The sequence below is a fragment of the Hypanus sabinus genome, chromosome 28, assembly GCF_030144855.1.
Source record: "Hypanus sabinus isolate sHypSab1 chromosome 28, sHypSab1.hap1, whole genome shotgun sequence".
NCBI lineage: Eukaryota > Metazoa > Chordata > Chondrichthyes > Myliobatiformes > Dasyatidae > Hypanus > Hypanus sabinus.
Window position 1 is genome coordinate 39620010 of NC_082733.1, and position 22882 is coordinate 39642891.

General features: G+C 39.0%; 1 protein-coding gene across 10 annotated transcripts in view; it reads right to left on the reverse strand.

Moving 5' to 3' along the window:
• The window catches only part of iqch (IQ motif containing H), a 185769-nt gene that overhangs the window by 133796 nt on the left and 29091 nt on the right, over window positions 1-22882 (reverse strand). For all 10 annotated transcript variants that reach the window (XR_009508418.1, XM_059953001.1, XM_059952999.1 and 7 more), the window contains 4 exons: window positions 15886-16006; window positions 14392-14529; window positions 11798-12012; window positions 397-948 (listed from right to left, as the gene is read on the reverse strand). Coding sequence is in view for 9 of the 10 variants with exons in the window: in XM_059953001.1 (XP_059808984.1) it covers window positions 397-948; window positions 11798-12012; window positions 14392-14529; window positions 15886-16006 (1026 nt within the window). In the remaining variant the exon portion in view is untranslated. The remainder of the gene's footprint in view (window positions 1-396; window positions 949-11797; window positions 12013-14391; window positions 14530-15885; window positions 16007-22882) is intronic.

Consider the following 22882-nt stretch of genomic DNA (forward strand, 5'->3'; position numbering starts at 1 on the left):
AAACATAAGTGAAGTAAGCATTAATTAACACACTTGTCTGCAAAAAGTAAATACAGTACGATAAAGTACTGATGGTGCTGCAGTCAGAGAGTGAGCTTTTCAAACAAATTCAGAAAGCTGGTTGTTGACTGCAGGTGGGAAACTTTTAAAATCGATTTTCCTGACGGCATAAAAGTGTTCGGAGCGAAAGTGGTGGAAAAACAGAGTAATTCTTTCAGGCAATAAAAATATCAGTGACAGACTTTGCAGCCTCGACGGCTGCATCTCTGATGATGGATGAAATATGATTCGCAGACAAGAGCATGGAAAGGCAATGTGGGAACAGCTTTACAGGAGCACTCAGGCGGAGATATTTGGAGAGTGAGGGCTGGCAGAACAGCTGGCAGCTCCGCACACCTTGGCCCTGCTGCGAAAATTCTCCAGGTGTCTCTGACGTGACTGCTTTAGGGTCTTCTTCACCCGTGCCTTTTGAGCGTGCATGAGCCAGGAAATGGCAATAACACCTGCTGCCCACTTCTGGCGAAGAGACACGAGATACTTGGTCCTGGCTCGGTACTGCCTCCAGATAGCTTGGATTTTTGTGGCTGCTATTTCCATGCCATCTGGCCCCTTGTACTGCTGGCCCGGACGCTTGACAATCTCTTCTACCAAGTCTTTATTTTTCAGGGCAGGAAGCAGCATCTCCCATGTGGGCTGGGAATCAATATCAAAAGCAACCGAAATCTTGGCCAGCCTTTGGCCTTCTACTACGGCAACTGGCACACTGTATTTTCTTAGTTTCATCTCAAGATATTCCAAGAAGGAAAAGATGTGCCTCCAGTATAACTGGTAATGTTGTTTGAAAGCCAAGAAGTCTGGAGCCAAGTAATCTATTCTGCCATTCAAAATGGTAACGTAGTAAGCCTGTGGAAATTCCTGGGGTTGGTGAACCGGCACCACTTGAAGCTCCTGCAAGAAAAGATGGCACTATCACTTCTCAATTTTAACTCTGTTATAGACAAATTATCAAAGTAAATTATTGCATTATAATATACCATAGGATATAGACATAGTAGCAGAATTAGGCCATTCACTCCATCAAGTTTGTTCTGCTGACCATTATCCCTCTCAACCTTATTCTCCTGTCTTCTCCCCAAAACCTTTGACACCTTTAATAATCAAGAACCTATCAACCACCGCTTCAAACATACCCAATGACTTGGCGTCCACAGCTGTCTGTGGCAATGAATTAACATTTACACTACCTTCTGACTAAAGAAATTCCTCTATTCATCAATTAAATCACCCTGTCATGGATAATTTGTATTTTTGCAATCGTCAGTTTAAAAAAATTAACAATTCGATGGGGAATTGGCTTTGGATAAACAAACGATGTTAAATCAGGCTTAACCCAGCAGGCATCTTACCAATCCTCAGGGTAGTACCAAATGCGTTCTATCCAACCAATGGAAGGTTTTTAAGATTAAGATTAGCTTTATTTGTCATATGTACATTGAAACATATAATAAAGTGCACCATTTGCAACAATGACCAATACAGTCAAAGGATGTGCTGCGGCAGCCTGCAAATATCACCATGCTTCTGGTGCCAATGTAGCATGCCCACACAGTACTAGCTCTAGCCCGTATGTCTTTCTGGAATGTGGGACAAAACCGGAGCACACAGAAGAAACCCTTACATGTCTCACTGTGGTGGCCATCCCATGATTGGCAAATAGACACCATTTGGTAGAACAAGATGCCCCATCCACAAGACGGCCAATCACGGACCTTTCCAATGGCCTTCACAATCCTCATGCTGTCTAATGTCTTTTCAACAGCTTCCAATTGCTCATAGATTGGAGACATTTTAAAGCAGTTGAAATATCTGTACACAAGAGATGCTGAAAATCCAGAGTAATGTATACAAAATTCTGGTGGAGCTTAGCAGGTCAGGCAGCATCTATAGAAAGGAACAAACAATTGACATTTTGGGCCAAGACCCTGACGAAAGGTCTCGGCCCAAAACGACGACTGTTTATTCTTTTCCATAGATGCTGCCTGACCTGCTGAGTTACTCCAGCATTTTGTATGTGTTACTCTGAAATATTTGTTCATCCTTACATATGTAAGATAATAAGTGCATTTGAAAAACAAAATTAATAAATTAAAAACACTGAAATCAAATGAATAGAGGTAGACTACATTTACCATGACTGATATAAACCTGAGGAGTTACATACACAACACAATGCCCGGGAGTCAAGATATTGCCTTCTGCAATTCTGTTGGCTGGCAGTTTTGTGAAACATCACTTTAGGAGGAACAGAATCCAGACCATAATGTTAAATGATGGATCCATGTTCCCCATTCTAGTATTCTCCCTTCCTGGTAATTTGTCAGGAAATCTCAATGGAATTATTGCTTTATTGCCTGGTTCCTTAATTTTTCATTTTTATTTGTTCCTTTTACTTGATTAACACAGTTATGTCAAGCCCCTTTCTGTTATTTGTACTCGCTGTGTATATTTTTTAAGCAGTTGGTGTTTATTAAAATGAATAAATATTATCTTACTTTTGCATAGCTGCTAATTTCAACACCAGCTCAAGCTAACTGGATGAATTATGACTCACCTGACTATCACCTCCCTCTGGGTCCCCTTTTCCTTCCCTTTCTCCTATAGTCCACTCTTCTCTCCGATCAGATTCTTTCTCCTCCAGCCCTTGATCTTTCCCACCCACCTGGCTTCAAGAATCATCTTCCAGCATGCCTCTTTCCCCTCTCCCCACCTTTTTATTCTGGCATCCTCCCCCTTACTTTCCAGTCCTGATGAAGAGTGTCGGCCCAAAGTCTCAACTGTTCACACTTTTCCTGACCTGCTGAGGTACTCCAGCTTTCTGTGTGCGTTGTTTTGAACGTATTTTATGTTTTTGCTGTTTACAAAGTGTAAAATGGGTATGAAGTTACAATGAGCTCTGAAATTAAAATAAAGAAATCTGGAAATGCATAGCAGATCAGGCAGAGAAAGAATAAATATTTTAGAATGATGACTATTCCTGTTATTTTCTCCACAGCTTAATCACATAGATATTTAAATGATACATTATAAAGTCATGGAAAAGCCTTATTCTGGGTGCCACGGTGGTATAGTGGTTAGTGCAACATTATTACGGCTCAGGGCATTCCAGAGCTTAAGAGTTCAATTCTGGTGTTGTTCTGTAAGGAGTCTCAGTACGTCCTCCCCATGGAATGCCTGGATTTTCCCCGGGTGTTCTGGTTTCCTCCCACAGTCCAAAGATGTACTGGGTATGTTAATTGGTCATTGTAAGCTGTCCCGTTAGTCAGGGCTGTGGGATAGCTGGGGCAGCTTGGCTCGAAGGTCTGGAAGGGCCTACTCCATGCTGTATCACTAAATAAATAAATAAAATCCATTACCATATAACCATATAACAATCACAGCATGGAAACAGGCCATCTTGGCCCTCCTAGTCCGTGCCGAACCCTTAATCTCACCTAGTCCCACCTACCCGCACTCAGCCCATAACCCTCCACCCCGTTCCTGTCCATATACCTATCCAATTTTACCTTAAATGACACAACTGAACTGGCCTCTACTACTTCTATAGGAAGCTCATTCCACACAGCTATCACTCTTTGAGTAAAGAAATACCCCCTCGTGTTTCCCTTAAACTTCTGCCCCCTAACTCTCAAATCATGTCCTCTAGTTTGAATCTCCCCTGCTCTCAATGGAAACAGCCTGTTCACGTCAATTCTATCTATCCCTCTCAAAATTATTTCCTAATATTTTCTAGATCTGTCCAGAGTGCATGCTATTATTGATTATATCAAGTCTATATCAGCTGTAATACCTTCCCCACTCAATTTCCTTCACTCTTTCTCCAGTGGCACTAAGATTTTGCAGTGAATCAGTTAAGAATCCGAAAGGAGAGCAGTGCAAAAGATCTGGTCCACATCAATGACGTTGAGGTTGAGAGCTTCAAGTTCCTAGTTGTGAACATCACCAGTAGGCTGTCCTTGTCCAACCATGTTGATGTCCTGGCAAAGAAAGCTCACCAATGTCCTTACATCCTCTGGAGGCTAACAAAATTCAGCATGTCCCTGTTAACTCTTACCAATTTTTATAAGAAACCAACACCAATACCAATGTACTCAAGTTTTTGAAACCTCTGTCATGGGGAATTGGAGATTATGTTTAATCTTGCTTCAAGTACCCACTACCCTGTCTCATATCTCTTAACACCTTTTGGGAGCTCAATAAATATCTGATTAATATTAATAATTGAACTATTGCCATTTATGGAAAACAGTTCTAACTTTACCCTTGATGTTGCAAAATGCATGCTTAACATTAATTTAACAGGAGAAACATTATTGTCCCTCTTAGGTAAAGTTGCAAAGCATTTCAAATATGTAAAATCTGCTTTGTATGTGAATGTAGTAGATAATTGCAGACATCCGCACCCTACAAGCACAAACTGATCTGAATTTGCAGCTGCAAATGATGTCAAGGTTGACAGTGTTCACTGGCAATATTGCACAAAAATCCAACTTCTGTATGTGTTTTTTTGTTATCTGCATGTTGCTCTCAATGAGATCCTGCTCCCGGTGTGTGATACTGCAGTATTTGCAAATGCTATCAACATCAGTCACTTAATGTGAATTTCAACTTTTGGAGCACTATTAAGTTGGATCTGTGAAGTCTGCATCAGCATATCCTGCAAAGGAACAAGACTTTTTTGATAGCACTAATTTTTAGAAAAATGCTAAAGGTGTACTGCTGAATGATGTGTAGCTAAATTTTTGATTCCATACTGTGCTAATTACTGTTGAACAACATCTAATTACTGTTGAACAACATCATACAACTGTGCAAATTTTTGCTTCAGAATACTGTAATGTCTTAAGTTTTGTGAGCTTAAACTGCTCTATGGCAAATTATTGGATACCCTTCATGTCTCAACCTTTATTTTCCCTTTAGTAAATTTATTATTATAATGTGACTTATAATCTGGTTACTAGCATCACTTTATAACATACAATTTATATACATATATTCATAGAGCATTGAACAGTATAACATAGTACAGGAACTTTGGCCCACTTTTCTTATAGGATATTTAATATCCAGCTGCAGAATTGGAATTGGAATAGATAATTTTGTTTAATTAAAATGGAAAAGGTTAGGGATACTCAGCAAGTTTGGCAGCATCTATGGAGACAATACAAAGAATTAAAATTGCAGTCAATAACCCTTTCTCATCCTGAGCATCCACTTTCAGATTTTCAGCATTTGCAGCTTCTGTTTTTGCTCTTCAATAGCTTGGTTTAATGTCCCTTATTAAAAATTACTTGGAGAATCATTGGCACTAAATTTCTTTTTAATGAATTGTGAACTCCACTGATTTTTTGAGACATGATTCAAGTTTAGCATTTGTAAATGATACAACAAATTGCTTCGATCAAAATGTGGCTGAATGACAATGTCATATTCCATTTGACTGGGGAAGTACATTCACTAAAATCCTTAAAAAGAGAATTGAATAAATACTTGATCACCAAAGTATTTATTAGTTGAAATACTCTAAATCAATTATAAAGTTGTGGATACCAAGAGGTGGGATTAACTTAATAACTTCAAACAAAAAGATAACAATAACTTCTTTTAAAGTCATAGAGTCACAGAAAATAACAGCACAGCACAGAGACAAGCCCTTTCAGCCATCTAGTCCATGCCTGCTCCCATTGACCTGCACTGGGACCATAGCCACTTCTCTTAAATGTTGAAATCAAACTTGCATGCACCACTTGCACTAGCAGCTTGTTCCACACTCTCAGGACCCTCTGAGTGAAGAAGTTTCCCTCATGTTCCCCTTAAACTTTTCACCTTTCACCCTTAACCCATGACTTCTGGTTGTAGTCCTACCCAACCTCAGTGGAAAAGCCTGTTTGCATTTATCTTATCTATATCCCTCATAACTTTGCATACCTCTATTAAATCTTCTTTTAATCTTCTATATTCTAAAGAATACAGTCCTAACCTATTCAATCTTTCCTTATAACTCAGGTCCTCTGGACCCTGCAACATCCTTGTAAATTTCTCTGTACTCCTTCAACCTTATTTACATCTTTCCTATAGTACGTAGGTGACCAAAACTACACACAATACTCCAGATTTTCCCCACCATCCTAAGATTCTATATTGTAAAAATTGTTTGTACAGAGCATCCACTACATCGCCACAAGAAATTTAACTACAAGTTATGTTACTTTAATCATAACTAATAACCTGAGGTGGGATTAACTTAACAACTTCAACAAAAAGGAGATAACTTCTGCTTCCCCACCATCTTAATATACAACTATGTACAAATTGTTTGTGCAGAGCATCCACTCTATCGCAACAAAAACTTAACCACAAGTTATGGTGCTCAAGTCATAATTGATAACATGACAGCTATTGGCTTTCCACCTTCCCGTAATTTTGGATTGTGATATTCCAGGAATCATCATGCAATTGTAGAGTTTGCATTAAGTAATTTGAAAGTACTCTCCAAACATACAAAATTCAGAAATCATGCCTCCTTAATGTGCTTTCAATCACCCATCCCATCAAATCCCCACTTGTACCTTTCTTGTAAACGCTGCTGAAATCCTCCCTCCTTATTGATTTACAGTAAACTTTCTGCACAGAGCAAAGGATATGGTAAATTAAACAAATCAAGGGTTTTAAATCAAACCATTACGTCTAGCTCATAGGTCTAATATTCATTAGACTAAGTTTCAGATCTTTTCCGCTAGAGTCTATAATGCAGCAAACAGAAAAATAGCATTGGTATAATTACATATCTTTTCATTTAAATAACATTATTTTACTGTGTTATTCTTGGTTACTGTATGCCAGAAAGCAGGAAACTGGAACATCAACTGCTTCAATTAGTAATTAATTTTTAAACATCACTCACTGTATGCTTTATAAAGTGCAAAGAAAACCCATTAAACCCATTAGTCAGCAATTCACTGGTTAATATGATGATATATTTCATATGAAAATGCTTTCATGAATAAGATGAAACTTAGTAAATAACTCAAGTGTGTTCTCTACACCAGCAAAGCTGTCCTTCCACATCACTAACATCACAGTATGCCCCGTGTCAGCTCTAATACAGTACTGGTCTTTTTTTGATGGTATGTAGTGTGGCGGGTAGCACATCGCTTTACAGCACCAGTCATCACCCACTGGGGTTCAAACCCCGCTGCTGCCTGTAAGGAGGTTGTAAGTTCTCCCCATGACCACGTCAGTTTCCTTTGGGGGCACCACCTCCCCCTGCATTACAAAGGCGTACAGGTTAGGGTTAGTAAGTTGTAGGCACTCTACGTCAGCGTTGGAAGCATGCTGACAGTTGCGGGCTGCTCAGCACAATCATCGCTGTTTTGATTTGTTGCATTTCATTGTATGCTTCAACGTATGTGTGACAAATAAAGCAAATCTTCTTTAAAACTTTTTAACAAATACCATTCCTGGCTTCTAGAGACATAAGAGTTTTTCCTTTATTCCTTAACTTCAATTCATTCTTTATTCACCCTCTTAGGAGTTTGGCAAGACAGATCAGCAACAGAGCACCAAAAAAGGTAAACTTTGAGTCAATAATGTGAATGAATCAGTTATATGGTGAATGGTGGTAAACTACAAATTCATCCATATTTTTCTTAGCACTAAGGATCTGATGTCAGACATTTTTTTCTAGAGTTGAAATTATTTACAGTTATTTCTGGATGGGATTATGTCAGATGTTCAACCAGGGATTTGCAATCAAGATCCACCCATGCATTAGATTCAGCCTCATACAGGCTGCATATCACTTCATTGGCAAGTAAATGAGGCCATATTAGTCTGGCAGTAGTCGACACTGGGCACTTCTGGAAGAACCAGCTTTTAATATGACAATGAAACGTTGGGCTGTGCTCAACTCAGCTAAACTGCAATGCATGCCTCTCATCTTTACACTCTCTTTTCCATCCAGTAAGATACCAACATACTGATCTCATCTCCTGATATCCTACATTCTCTGAACACTAGATCGAAGTTTCAATTTCCACATTGCTCTGATCAGCCCCAACTACTCATCAAGCCATATAGACAAGAGATTCTGTAGCTGCTGGAAATCCAGAGCAACACATACAAAATGCTGAAGGAAATCAGCAGATCAGGCAGGACCTATGGAGGAGATAAGCAGTCGACATTTTGTACCGAGACCCCTTCATTAGGGGCTCCTTTCCCCTTTCATCATAACTCTGATGAAGGGTCTTGGCCCAAAGTATCAACTGTGTATTCCCTTCCACAGATGTTACTTGACCTGCTAAGTTCCTCCAGCATTTTGTGTGTTACTCACCTCACTAAACACTGGGTGGAGTGTTGGTCCACGGTGTGCAAAGAAAAATGAACCATGGTCAACTGTAGTTGCAGCAAAAAACCCAAGGCCCTTTTAGGTCATACATTAAGTTCTAGGATGACATGTGCTATAGCAGATAATCCAGTCCCAATGCTACATAAGACTGCAATATTTGATAAGAAACAAAATAATCAGAAATAAGTGTTCCAAATTATAATCCAATCTTGGGTTCCACTTCTATTTCCTTCAAAACATTTTAGTTGCTTATGCCATTTATTGTCAGCACAGTATTACTTTATATGGGTTGACCATGTAGTACATTGCTCCAAACCCAAGTAACTTAATCAGTATTCACCTTTGCTTCAGTATTCACTAGTGAAAAGGACCTTGACAATTGTGGGGCTGATTTACAGTGGACTGAAATGCTTCAGTGTATAGACATTAAGAAAGAGGATATGCTGGAGCTTTTGAAAGGTATTAAGTTAGGTAAGTCGCCAGGACTGGACAGGATATAGCTACTGTGGGAAGCAAGGGAGGAGATTGCTGAGCTTTACATCATCAATGGGGATGGGAGAAGTACCAGAGGATTAGAAGGTTGCAAACATTGTTCCCTTGTATAAGAAAGGGAGTAGAGGAAACCCAGGAAGTTATAGACCAGAGAGTCTTACTTCAATGGTGGGCAAGTTGTTAGGAAGATCCCGAGAGGCAGGATTTATGGGCATTTGGAGAGACATAATCTGATTAGGGATAGTCAGCTTGGCTTTGTCAAGGGCAGATCATTCTTTGAGAATGTAACAAAAAAAATTGATGAAGGAAGAGCAGCGGATGTAGTGTACATAGATTTCAGTAAGGCTCTTGATAAGGTTCCCCATGCAGGGCTCATTCAGAAAGTACTGAGGCATAGGATCCAAGGAGGCCTTGCTTTGCGAATCCAGGATTGGCTTGACCACAGAAGGCAAGAGGTGGTTGCAGATGGTTCATATTTTGCATGGAGGTCGGTGACCAGTGGTGTTCCACAGGGATCTGTTCTGGGACCCCTCCTCTTTGTTATTTTTAAATGACCCGGATAAGGAAGTAGAAGAGTGGGTTAGTAAGTTTGCTGATGACACAAAGGTTGGGGGTGTTGTGGGTAGTCTGGAGGGTTGTCAGAGGTTACAGCGGGACATCAGTAGGATGCAGAATGGGGCTGAGAAGTGGCAGATGGAGTTCAACCCAAATAAGTGTGAGGTGGTTTATTTGGTAGGTCAAATTTGAAGACAGAGTATAATATTAATGGTAAGACTCTTGGCACTATGGGAGGATCAGCGAGATCTTGGGATGCACGTCCATAGGACACTAAAAGCTGCTGCGCAGATTGACAGTGTTGTTTAGAAGGCATATGGTGTGTTGGCCTTCATTAACCATGGGATTGAGTTCAAGAGCCAGGAGGTAATGTTACAGACCCAACTTAGAGTACCGTGTTCAGTTCTGGTCACATTATAAGAAGGATGTGGATATTATAGAGAGAGTGCAGAGATTTACAAGGGTCCTGCTGAAGGATTTTGACCCCAAATGTCAACTGTACTTTTTTCCATAGATGCTGCCTGGTCTGCTGAGTTCCTCCAGCATTTTGCATGTGTTGCTCTGATTTCTAGCATCTGCAGATTTTCTCCTGTTTACAAGGATTTTGCCTGTATTGGAGAGCATAACTTAGGGCATAGGTGTCAAACTCAAGGCCCGTGGGCCATATCCGGCCTGGCGTACAATTATATCCGGCCCGCGAGATCATTTTAGATAGATCTATTATTTTAATTATTAATGGCCCGGCGATATGAAGCCTATGATTGTAAGTTAATACCAATCATAAAAATAATGCTTGCTCAGCAGTCTTCTTCATAAGGAATGGAATTTGTGAAGTGAAACACTTTGTAGTTATAGCAGAGACTGAGACACATGAGAACAGGCTGAAAAAACGGAGGCAATGAAAGCTGCGTTCGCACTCGCCCGACTGATCCGGCCTGCATGAAGCTGCATTTTGCCCAATCCGGCCCGTGACCTAAAATGAGTTTGACACCCCTGCCTTAGGGAATAGATTGATCTTGGAGTAGGTTAAAGGGTAGGCGCAATGTTGTGGGCTGAAGGGTCTGTACTATGCTGTACTGTCCTTTGTTCTATATAACTGATTTTTTGTTTTTCCAACTCACGAGCATGCCTTACGAGAATAGGTTGAGTGACCTTGGCCTTTTCTCATTGGAGCGACGGAGGATGAGAGGTGACCTAATAGATGATGAAAGGCATTGATCATGTGGATAGCCAGAGGCTTTTTCCCAGGGCTGAAATGGCTAACACAAGGGAGCATAGTTTTAAGGTTTTCAGAAGTAGGTACAAGGGGGATGTCAGAGGTACGTTTTTCCACACAGAGAGTGCTGGGTGCATGGAATGTACTGCCAGCAAAGGTGGTAGAAGTCAATACAATAGGGTCTTTTAAGAGACTCTTAGATTGGTACATGCAACTTAGAAAAATAGAGGGCTATGCAGTAGGGAAATTCTAGGCAGCTTCTACAGTAGGTTATATGGTTGGCACAAAATTGTGAGCTGAAGGGCCTGTAATGTGCTTAGATTTTCTATATTTCTATGTTTCATCAGGACTCAATCCTGATGAAAGGTCTCAGCACAAAACGTTGACTGCTAATTCCTCTCCATAGATGCTGCCTGATCTGCTGACCTACAGCATTTTGTGTTTTTTACTCTGGATTTCCAGCATCTGCAGAAACTCTTGTGTTTATGATTTCCAATCTCATTTTCACATCTCCATTATCACAGTAACATATCCAATAAGGTTGTTGATAAGATAAATTGGACCTTTCTAACAAAAAAACCTGGGGTTTTACCTTATCCTGATGAGATCTAAAATGGTAACATACAGAGTGCTACATAATTTTTAAGACAAAGTGATAAAAGGGAAGAAATCTATAATAAATGATCAATAATTATATATGGATTCTGGACAGTCATTTCATGGGCTCAAAGGCTTTTTATTGTTCACATTCCTATATTCCAACTACCTAATTGAACACTATGGCAAGGAGAACAGATTCTAGGGAAAATTACAAAACTCCATACTGTCAGTCCTTTTGTTATGGTCACCTACTTCTGCTTGGTTCAAAAGTGAACAATTTCTATGCTGATAGATAAAAACAAATTTTTTAAAGTTTTAATCAACCAGCTCAACCAATGCCCTCCCATGTGCTCATTACCAAGGGTAGGTAAGCTCATGGGAAGGCTGGGGAAAGTACTTGACAGCAATGGCCAACAGGAATTGTATCTTATTTTCCTTCCCCATCTTATGATATTGTAGTACAATGTGGTGTCTCAATAACATGAGAACATTTTCATACTAAACTGGTCCTCACACAATGCTTTCCATACCTTTGGCTCACGAAACTCATAAGGGACCATTTGTTTGTCATGCAGGTGTTGCACTGCATTGATGTCTTTAGTTGACAATGTTGTCATCATGGAAGGTGCAGGAGTAATAGTGTCCCTCTTTAGTAGTGCTCTGGATTTCAGCATGCCTCGATGGTCTGGTTCATCAGTACTCGTCTCACTAATCACTATGTAGTATGATTTTTGGGGGTAAGAACCTGAAAACCAGCAACAGCAATTTAATTTTATAAGATATAGTACTGATAAACATTGATTTTAATGCTAAATAAAATATGTTAAGTAAAATAATGTTAAATAGAAGTAAATTGTCTAAGTTACAGATCACAGGTGAAGCTTTACATCCAGCGATCTGAACTTATAAAACAATCCATGTGATTCAGTAATGTTTCACTGAGGGTAAGATTATAGAGTGTCACTTGGGACCAAATGATAGTACTAGATTCTTTAAATATGTAAAAAGAGTAGGTTTTCAAGTTTTATTTACACATGTTATATAAGTAATATCAGGCAACCAAATCCAGCAGAGGTTAGCCCCTTGAATTTTATACCTTGAAGAGAACTTCCATCAATGATGGCCTCATGTGCTCACACCCTTTCAATTGTTTCAGGGTTCATTTTTAACAAAGTATAGAACTCTGAGATTCTTCTTCTCCATGTAGGCATAAAACAAGAAGAAGAAAAAAAAGAACGGCACCTCAATCATCAACCCCCAAACCCCCTTCCCCGCGTGAAATGCAGCAAGAATATTGGCCGCTAAATAACCCTCTCCCTGCAACAAAAAAAGCTGAAAGAACATTGACCCCCAAACCCCCTGCCCCCATATGAAACGTAAAAAGAATATTGGAGGAAGAAAAATTTAAGTAGTAAAAATTGTTCTAGTACCGAATGGCCATTCTGCATTGGCACAAATCTCTATAAACCTTTTTATTTTTCTATCTATATCTCCTGGTCAAATCTCTTGTTCCAACAACACTTTCTGTGGCTCAGTGTCAAACTCTGATTGATAATATTTTATCAATCAGACTCAGCAAGCAGCATATGTGTCTCTGTCAAAAAGTAATTTTTCAGCTTACATATTTTGGACAGACACTTCAGTGCAGTATGAGAATGCCTGAATGTTGGGAATGCTGTCTTTCAAATGATTTAGTCGTGACCCTCTTTAGAATGAAGGAAAAGATCCCAAGGCACTGTTCAGAGAAGAACAAGATTTCCCAGTGGTATGGGCAACCTTTACCCACCAACCAATGCAACCCTAAAGACACTAACTAAGCAGTTATTTAATTTACATTTTAATTCACAGGACCATACTCCATTCAGATTGGCTATGATATTTACTTACAAAATAGTAACTATATTTGCAAAAAAAGTAATTGTTCATGAAGCAGTTTGATACCCTCTGAGAATTTCATGTAAATTCTTCCTTTCTAGCTGTAACTATGGGAAAATGTACTTTGGATGCTTCATGAAAATGACATGACTTTACATTCTAATTATTGAGACGATTTTTCCTTTGAGAGTTGCTTAAATGGAACATTGAAAGTGTAAACATTCTCGGTCCTTACCCCACGATACAGTAACTAGGGCTAGCACTGCCACCAGACACATTGAAACCAATGCCCAAAGGAGTACAGTGCACCAGTAAACTAGTCTTTTTTTAACTTCACTACTCAATTAATTTTGAATGTATACTCTAAACAGGATATTTACAAAGACCTATCAGATAATGATTTATATCCTACTTATGACACTGAACTCATCCATGACTTTCCTTCTCATGCATTAGGTTACTTAAAGGACATGCATCACGTTCTGCAGTTTCTCACTATTTACCGCTACGAGATTCTACATCATATGAGCGAATAGTATAATAAAAATAATCTCCTCTCCTGTGTTTCTTTTTTTTCTTGCCTATCAACTGCTTTTACAGATGTCAACAAAATTACTTTCTTCTGAGTATTTATAATTCCATTTTCCTGAAGTCTTTAACAATTATGAGAACATTATCAAAGATTCCAGCTTCCTTTCTGCACTTTGCTCGTTGTTTCTTTGTGTGTGAGCCCAGACAGTGAGTCTTGACAGGTCATTAAATAAAGATGGGCATTACAATGAATCAAATAGTAACACACAGAAAGTGCTGGAGGAACACAGCAAGTCAGGCAGCATCCATGGAAAAGATCTTTGAGCAGATACCCTTCATCAGGGTTTTGGCTTGGACCATCAGTTTTCCATAGATTCTGCCTGACCTGCTGAGTTAATCCAGCATTTTCTGTGTGTTACTCTGGATTTCCAACATCTGCAGAATTTCTTAGCATTTCAATCATATAGTGATTTCTAATGTACATGTATAAATGCATGCATACATACACATACAGTATGTACAAACAACCAATCAAGAGAGGAACTTAAAAACAGTTGAGAGTAATACAGGGCACCAGCATTGACCTTAAAGCTTCAATTGCTTCCGTGAACTCTGCATGGACTCAAACCCTCTGGGACCTTTGAACCTGTGTACACCAAGCAATGCCCTGGTTGAAGGTTAGATGAAAAAGAAAGAGCTGTCTTTAGCATTCTTTTACCATATATTTCTGGGGGTGGCTTTCTGTATTTCTCTTGGCTATCATGCATAATTGCCACTTTGTGTTGGATAGGATGAGGGTGAAGACTTAACCCGGCTGCTGGAGGAATTAGGCCACGTTCAGTCAAACTCAAAATACCTAGAAGGGAAGAAAATATTATTAATGACAAATGTGGATATTTCAGAATAACTCTGACACAGACAGTGTGTTATAGATGCAGTGATTTCAGAGGTGGCATGAGGCAGATTCTGGAGTTCATTCCTGTCATAATAGGTACAAACGCAGTCCACACTGAGAGGGCTACAGATTCGATCATGTCTGTTCATGTGGTACCAAGATAGTGCTGGGATCTCATTAAAATCATTACTGGTAGCTTGTAATGTGCCTGCTGCCCTTTCACTGTGTTTTTTATTGATAGGGGAAGGGGAGGGGAAGCTTGTGAAGGTTGAAGTGCTAGTGACACCGGGCTCCACTTAAATGCAACCAGCAAACTATGAAGGATTTTGCACATTGGATGCATTCAACAGGGAAAATACCTTTCCATAGAAATGGAGATTAGCATGATCACAGTGGATGGCAATGTAGAAGCTGACAGGCATAGGATTGGCATCTATCGTCTTTTACCTTTCCTACTTCCCTCTCATCTACACATTTCTTTTATATACTCGCCTCTCTGATTTCCCTCCTCAAACATACTGCTCCATGTTCTTCTCCTTCATGATTTTTACATGATTCATTGAATTATCATGGATTAATATGTTTCTTTATTGGATTCAGGAAGATGAGGCCAACTTCTCAGAAGATGTAAATCACTTGTTCTTCACTCGGAAAGCACAAACTCTGAACCTGATGCCAAGTGCACATGATAAATGTGAGGGAACTAGGGTAGTCATAGGAACATTTGGTCCCTTGACTATGCTCTGCCATTCCATCATGACTGAATTATTATCCATCTCAAACCTATTTTCCTAACCTTCCCATAACCTTTGACGCCCTTACTAATCAAGAGCCTATCAATCTCAGCTTTAAATATACCCAATGGATTGGTCTCAACAGCCAATTACAGCAATGAATTACACAGATTAAAACAAAATTCCTCCTGATTTCTGTTCTAAAGGAATGTTCTTCAATTCTGACGTTGTGCCCTCTGGTTCTAGACTCTCCTACTATAGGAAAAGTCCTCTTCACATCCACTCTATCTAGGCCTTTCAATATTTGATAGGTTTTAATGAGATCAGTTTTCTACACTCCAGCAAGTGCAGGTCCAGAGCCATCAAATGTTCAGAAATAGAACATTAATGTGTCAGCTTGGAGGAAGGCATAACTACATGTGAACTCTGCAGTAGAAGATTTGTTGATTTTGTATCTAAGCTGCTGTAAAAATGCTAGCTCCATTGACCTGCCTGCTAACACGTTTGCACAAATTACAGTCATCCACCTCCTACCTGGTCTCATCGATGATAACATCCTAGGATCTCCTGTAATATTACTGACCTTTCTTTGCATCTTTTTCAGATACAAATGGAGGAAGAAGAGATGGGTCCTCACGGTGAGAAGATGGCAAAACTGTGAGTGGAGCAACTGTTGTACCTTTAGCAAGCTTTTGTAAAGGTGCCTGTTGGAAAGAAGTTATGAAAGAGATTTTTATTTTCATTTTATTAGACACTAACTATAAACTTTTAAAAGGAAATTTCATGTGCATCAGTAGTAATAAACACGAGTAGTGCACACTAATCAGCCAAAAATCAATAGCTCATTTGGAAGGCTTTCTATTTGTAATTACAATGTATGTGAAAAATATACAAAATATTTTAGGTTTCTTCAGTTCATTTCAGTTATGGAATATGCACCCCATTAGAATGATAACTTGTGCACATGACAGATTTATATTAATGATGATTAAGCATGTCTAAGAATCATCCACATACACTCGTGCTTCTTAGCAGCTTTTGTTTATGGTCTGTGTGCTTGGGAGATAATGAAAGAGCCACAGTTTCTCCTTGGCACGTAACAAAAAGAAAGTCTATGGAGAGGAATAAACAGTCAACATGTCAGGACTGATGAAGGGTCTCAGCTCGAATAGTTGACTGTTTATTCCTATTCATAGGTGCTGCCTGACCTGCTGAGTTTCTCCATTTTGTAGTATGTATTATTCTGGATTTTCAGCATCTGCAGAATCTTTTGTAAGAAAGGGGATGCTATCATGAGGCAGAGCTGCATAGAGAAAATAAACTGGTATAAAAATAGAAGAATTGGTCTTATAGTCAATTAATGTCAATTAATTTCCTTAAACTTGGTAACCACCAGTTTAAAATATTTCATTTAACAACCACATGAGAATTAATCACTGTCTGAAATAATCGTTTGTTGTGATATACAGTTCTGTGCAAAAATCTTGTGCTCGTGTAAAAAAATTCTGTAAAGTGAAGATGCATTCAGAAATAATGAAATGAAAAATTTCTAAATATCAAAAAAAATTACTCTAATACCCAGTAAGAAAAAACAATACTATAGGGAACATATATAGAAACTTGAATTCAAATGAGCAAATAATTCCCATTTCATTACGTTTGCAGAGGCTGCCTTTATGATGTAGCACAGATTGCCTTCGGAATATAATTGATCGAGAACTTTATTGAAATTTCAGGTGCTGCTGTATGAGAATTTTTTAAAAAATGCCGAAGTAGCATAAAGAGAAAACAAGTGAAAAGGGAAAAAAAGGATATGTGCTGGCTGATAATGTTGAAAATGTCAGTTCCAGGCAGAAGTCCAGCTTGTACCAGTCAGAAAGTACGGACCAATCTTATTGTAATTCATAGCTGGACCTCTATCATGCCCACAGACAGCTGTAAACCAACAGCCCATAGCATCCCAATCAGGCACCATGATACCGAAGAATGCTGAAACATACTAGAACACCATTACTGCATCCATGCAGCACGTTTCTGTTGCACCCTGCGTGGCTGAATGACAGACTTGTCTTTTATTCCAGATGACAAGCGCTGGATAAAAACTTAAAACAAATGGTGACCTTTAGAAAGATTAATTTGTTTACCAACAAATGTTCTTCTGTCATAAGAGATGGGGGTGACCTTCACTTCCCAATGCCTGGTTGAGAGTAAAATTGTACTCATCTGTTCCTTAGTTCTGTCTTGGCAACTATCTCCAATTTTTGTTATGACACTGCATTAATTTATGTATTTCTTGTAAAGATTTTTTGAATGCAATTTTTGAATTATTAAAGTGCATCCAAAGCCTAATGGATGAGACACATGCTAGATCACATATTACAGGAACAATCCATAAATATTGACTGCAATTTTTGTTATGAAATACTAAAAACTAAAATTAATAGAACCATGATATATTTATGCACAATGGCTACCGGTAAATAACATTACCATTATTTGTATTTAGATACATTCAAATAGCATTTTTCAGCAGCTGAATTTGCTTTTCAGTCACAATTTTCATCCCTCCATTTGAAATGCATTTATTGCAAGCACCTCAAAAAAAAACCCATCCTAGACAGTTAGAATGAAATTGCTGAGTAACATTGGCTAATAAACAAGTCAAATGGTTCTAATGAACTGTAAAAAGTCATGTAATGGAGGGATATGGCAGTGCTACTAATCCAGCTTTTAAAAGATGCCATTATGACAAATATGTATGTGGAAAAATATATGACTAAACATTTAATATAATTACACACAAAATGCTGGAGAGACTCTTTAGAGTCTCGGCCCAAAATGTTGTCTGTTTATTCATTTTCAAAGATGCTGCCTGACCTGTTGAGTTCCTCCATTATTTTTGTGTGTGTTGCTCTGGATTTCCAGCATCTGAAGTTTTTACTCATGTTTATAATATAATTAGCTTTACTTATTAAATGTTCAGCAAAAAGTACCATGATAAGTATTGCCTGTGTTGGGGATGTGCTGGGCGTAGCCCACAAGAGTCGCCACACTTCTGGTGCTAATGTAGGATGCCCACAACTCACGAAGCCTAACACATATGTACTTGGAATGTAGGAAAAAACAGGAGCATCCAGAGGAAGTCCATGCAGTCACAGAAGAATTTACAAACTCCTTACAACTGGAATGAAACCCCAATCTTACAGCAGGCTGTAAACTGTGGTGCTAACTGCTGTGCTCTCTGTGCCACCCTATAAGTATGACTCTTATCTAATTAAACTACAATCATCCAATTCTTAACTTACCAAACACATTTTAGAAATTTGACTATTTCTTTGAAACAACGATCATTTCCAATGTAACCACACTCATTATAATAACTAAAGAATAGAATACAAACAGTGCACAAGTCAAATACAAGAGCCAACAATAATACACACACACAAAATGCTGGAGAAACTCAGCATGTCAGGCTCTATCTACGTTGAGGAATAAAGGGCCGATGTTTCAAGGCCCAGACCTCAATATGCTGCCTGGCCTGCTAAGTTCCTCCAGCAACTTGTGTGTGTTGCTCTGCATTTCCAGCATCTGCAGAATCTGATGTTTAAAATAATCAATAGTTTCAGTTTTGTTATTCTAACAAAGTATTTTTTACTACATTTCAATGCCTCCACAAACTGCATTACAATAATCTTCCTACTAATATCATGATTGGATTTATGCACAGCACTGCTAGCCAAGCTTTGGATGATATTATTCATTGGGGAACATTTTCCTTTCTCTCCTCAAAGAGTGAATAATCATATTTTTGGCAGTGTTTAATAATCATAATTGAACATGTCTCGATTTTACTGTAGCTGATTTTACTGTAGCAAATTTGCTAATGGGAACAACAAGGGAAATTACCGACTTTAATACACCTGTAATAATCTCATTTCACATTTCACAAGCAGCTGATGAGCAATAGGAGTATAAACGATGAAAACCCAGTTAGTCTGGCTGTGCAAGAATAGTGTTCATTCAAAACATAGTACTTACAAATGGGTACAAAAATATTTCCTTAGCTGGGCTCAATAACTTGAATCTAAACTGAAGCCTTGTTGGTTTGCTTACATAAAAATAGACGTCTGAAAAATCAGCCTTATAAATATTGTCAGGCTATCACAACATCTAAGTTATTTGAACAATGTCATGTTTCAGAAGAGCAAAAGTGTACCTTAACATTAAGATAAATACCAACATAACCTTCAAAATTCCTCACACTTCTAGTAAGACATTAAAACACAATAATGGAACAAATAAATGAATTATCGTTTCAAATTCAGTCTGTTTTACTTTTGAAATGAAGGCTGCAATATGGAGTATGTTAGTGTTAATACTTATTATAATTACAGGAAAGAAATTAGATGTTAATATTGGACAATATTTTGAATCTTCCACCCACCCCCTCTTACACAGACAGGCCTCCAACCAAAGGGCAGGTCACCTCCACACTTGCATATTTATAATACTTTAAATTAAAATGTAGCTTCAAGCTATAATGAGGCCTAACAGGAGGGAATAAATTGTACAGGTGTTGGTTCCTACAAATATTAAGCCTTTCAATCACATAGTGGCCATAATAGGAAATCATTTTCTGTAAAGCACCGCATCAACATACTTACCATCCTTTCAACCACAGAGAAAAAGAGTGTCTAGAAATATTATTGTATCCTAACTGGTACCTTTGCTATTGTGCTGTGGACTGTTTCAACTACAGATGAGATGCTGCATTTTTGTAACCAGAAAAAGTGATCTTTTCTGTGTAGCCAGCTCAGATGAATGTGACGGAGGTATAGTAGCAGGACTTAGCTAAGATCTGTACCTGGAGTCAATTTCATGACCTCTAATGAATTTTGTCAAAGACGAAGCCACATCTGGAGTACTGTGTACAATTTTTGATTACTCTGTTATGGGAAAGACATGGTAAACTAGAAAAATAGTGCAGAATATATGGATATTGTCGGGTCTAGAGGGTCTTGGTTGTAGAGAGAGAGTTTAGCAAGGCTAAGTCTTTTCTTCCTTGGAACAGAGGAGAACGAGGAGTGACCTTATATAAATTTTTAAATTATGAGAGGTATGTTTAGAAGAATAGTAACAGTCTTTTACCCAAGGGTATGGAAGTACAAAACTAGGAGAAAGATCTTAAAAGGGACCTGACAGGCAACTATTTTTTTGTGCAGATGGTGAGTACATGAAATGAGCTGCTGGAGGAAGTAGTTAAAGCAGGTATAACAATACAATTTAAGAAACATTTGGATAGGTACATGGATGGTTGGAGTTGAGCCTATGAGCTGAATGCAGGTAATTGGGACTAGCAATGTAAGCACCACAATTGGTATGGACTGGTTGGACCTACTGTATATCCATGCTTTATTGGTCTATGACCCTAGTAGGAATGAGGAGCAGTGTTCCATTGCTGGCCTTTGTTGACTGGGACTGGGGAGGAGGAGGGAGGGGTCAGATGGACGATCAAGGAGCGGGACTGGCTTCAGAGAGAGGGAGAAATCAGGAGGTGGAGTGAGGTGAAGAGGGGAGATTGGTGTCTTGTAGTAGGGTTGTCCCCCTCAGTATAGGAAGTGCACTGGATTTAATCCCAATCACAAACCAATGATGTGCTGAAGGGAATACTGTTGACTACTCCAACAGGGGCGGTGGTGCAGCGGTTAGTGAAACGCTATTACAGCACTAGCGACCCAAGTTCAATTCCCATTGAAGTCTGCAGGGATTGTCTAGGTTCTTCCCATGACTGCATGAAATCCCTCCGGGTGCTCTGGTTTCCTCCATTCCTCCATTTGAAAGACATACAGGTTAGTAGGGTAATTGGCCACAAGTGTGTAATTGGATGTTTGTTTGGCCAGAAGGGCCTGTTACCGCACCATCTCTCAAATAAATGAAAAACAGATTTGCCTAATTTTCACCACAATGTTCCAAAACAAACATTGCGTGAGACATTTCTGTATCAGTTACATGAAAGGAATGCTTTCAACCCTTACGCAACTGACACGGAAATCAGTTTGGGAGTGCAAGGATAGATTGCGACTAGTTGAATTTCCAGGGTGCTGGCTTTCAACCCAGAATTGATCCCAAATGCATTCCACTCAAGATTTTAAAAAAAGATGATTTTTTAAACATGTGGCACTGAAAAAAAGCAAGCTTCAACTGAACGTCTAGGCCAAGTTGGCTGCAGTATGAGCAGAACACAGAAGATTAAAACAGCTGTAACCATTAACATCTGCTTTCCATCAACAGGATGGGTACAAAAACCTGGCAACTTGGGTGCCACAGTAGTATGGTGGTTAACACGATGCTATTATATCTCCAGACAGTCCTGAGTTTGGAGTTCAATTCTGGCACAGTCTGTAAGGAGTTAGTACGTTCTCCCCATGAACTGCAGGGGTTTCCTTCGTTTGTTCAGGTTTCCTCCCATAATCCAAAGATGTACATTAATTGGTCACTGTGAATTGTCTTGTGATTATATCGTCTTCTGAGGTTCCCTTGGCTTTTTATGAGTGAATTAGGGGTGGAGATTTGCAATTTTCTATTGATTAGGAAACACCAGCAGAGAGTATTCCTCAAATAGTCTCATACTTGCTTAGATTTCATGTCAAAAAATCCAAATTTCAACTGTAATATCTTTAAATTAGTGGTCAGTCAAAGGTTCATAGACTTCATAGAAGTTGATTGCATCAGATTTAGATGGGTTTATATCAGTGAGCCTGTCTCAGCAGGGACAGCATATGAAGAAACAAAGCAGCCGAGAAATGATGAAGTCAGCAGCCGTCAAATGTCACCATGAAGAACTACAAAAGTAGCTTTGAGCAATGCCTCAAAAAGTTCTAGTACCTTAGCAACTCAAGGAAGAAAGATTCTGGCACTGATAAATGTATGTCAATGAAAAATGCAGGTATAGGCAACGAGCCTAATGACTCAGCAACTCCTTACCACTCTGACATTTGCAATTATAGGGACCTGAAAAACTGCTACAGACTATATACAAGTACACAATGATAAACTAGGAGGAATAAGGACTAAAAATGAGTAGCAAACCATTTAGATAAATGGCATAAATGTCAAGTACATACTGTCAATGATGTCTTACCTTTCGCAGAAGTTAGAAACAAGGTTAAAATTCTTGCTCTTCTAAAGCCTATTTACATGTAAAAACATAGAAAACCTTCAGCACAATATGGGCCCTTGGGCCCACAATGCTGTGCCAAACATATACTTATTTTAGAAATTACCTAGGGTTACCCATAGCCCCCTATTTTTCTAAGCTCCATGTACCTGTTTAGGAGTCTCTTAAAAGACCTTATTATATCCGCCTCCACCACAGTCACTGGCAGCCCATTCCACGCACTCACCGCTCCCTGCATAAAAAAACTTACCCCTGACATCTCCTCTGTTCCTACTTCCAAGCACCTTAAAACTGTGCCCTCTCGTGTTAGCTATTTCAGCCCTGGGAAAAAGCCTCTGACTATCCACATGATCAATGCCTCTCATTATTTTATACACCTCAATCTGGTCACCTCTCATCCTCC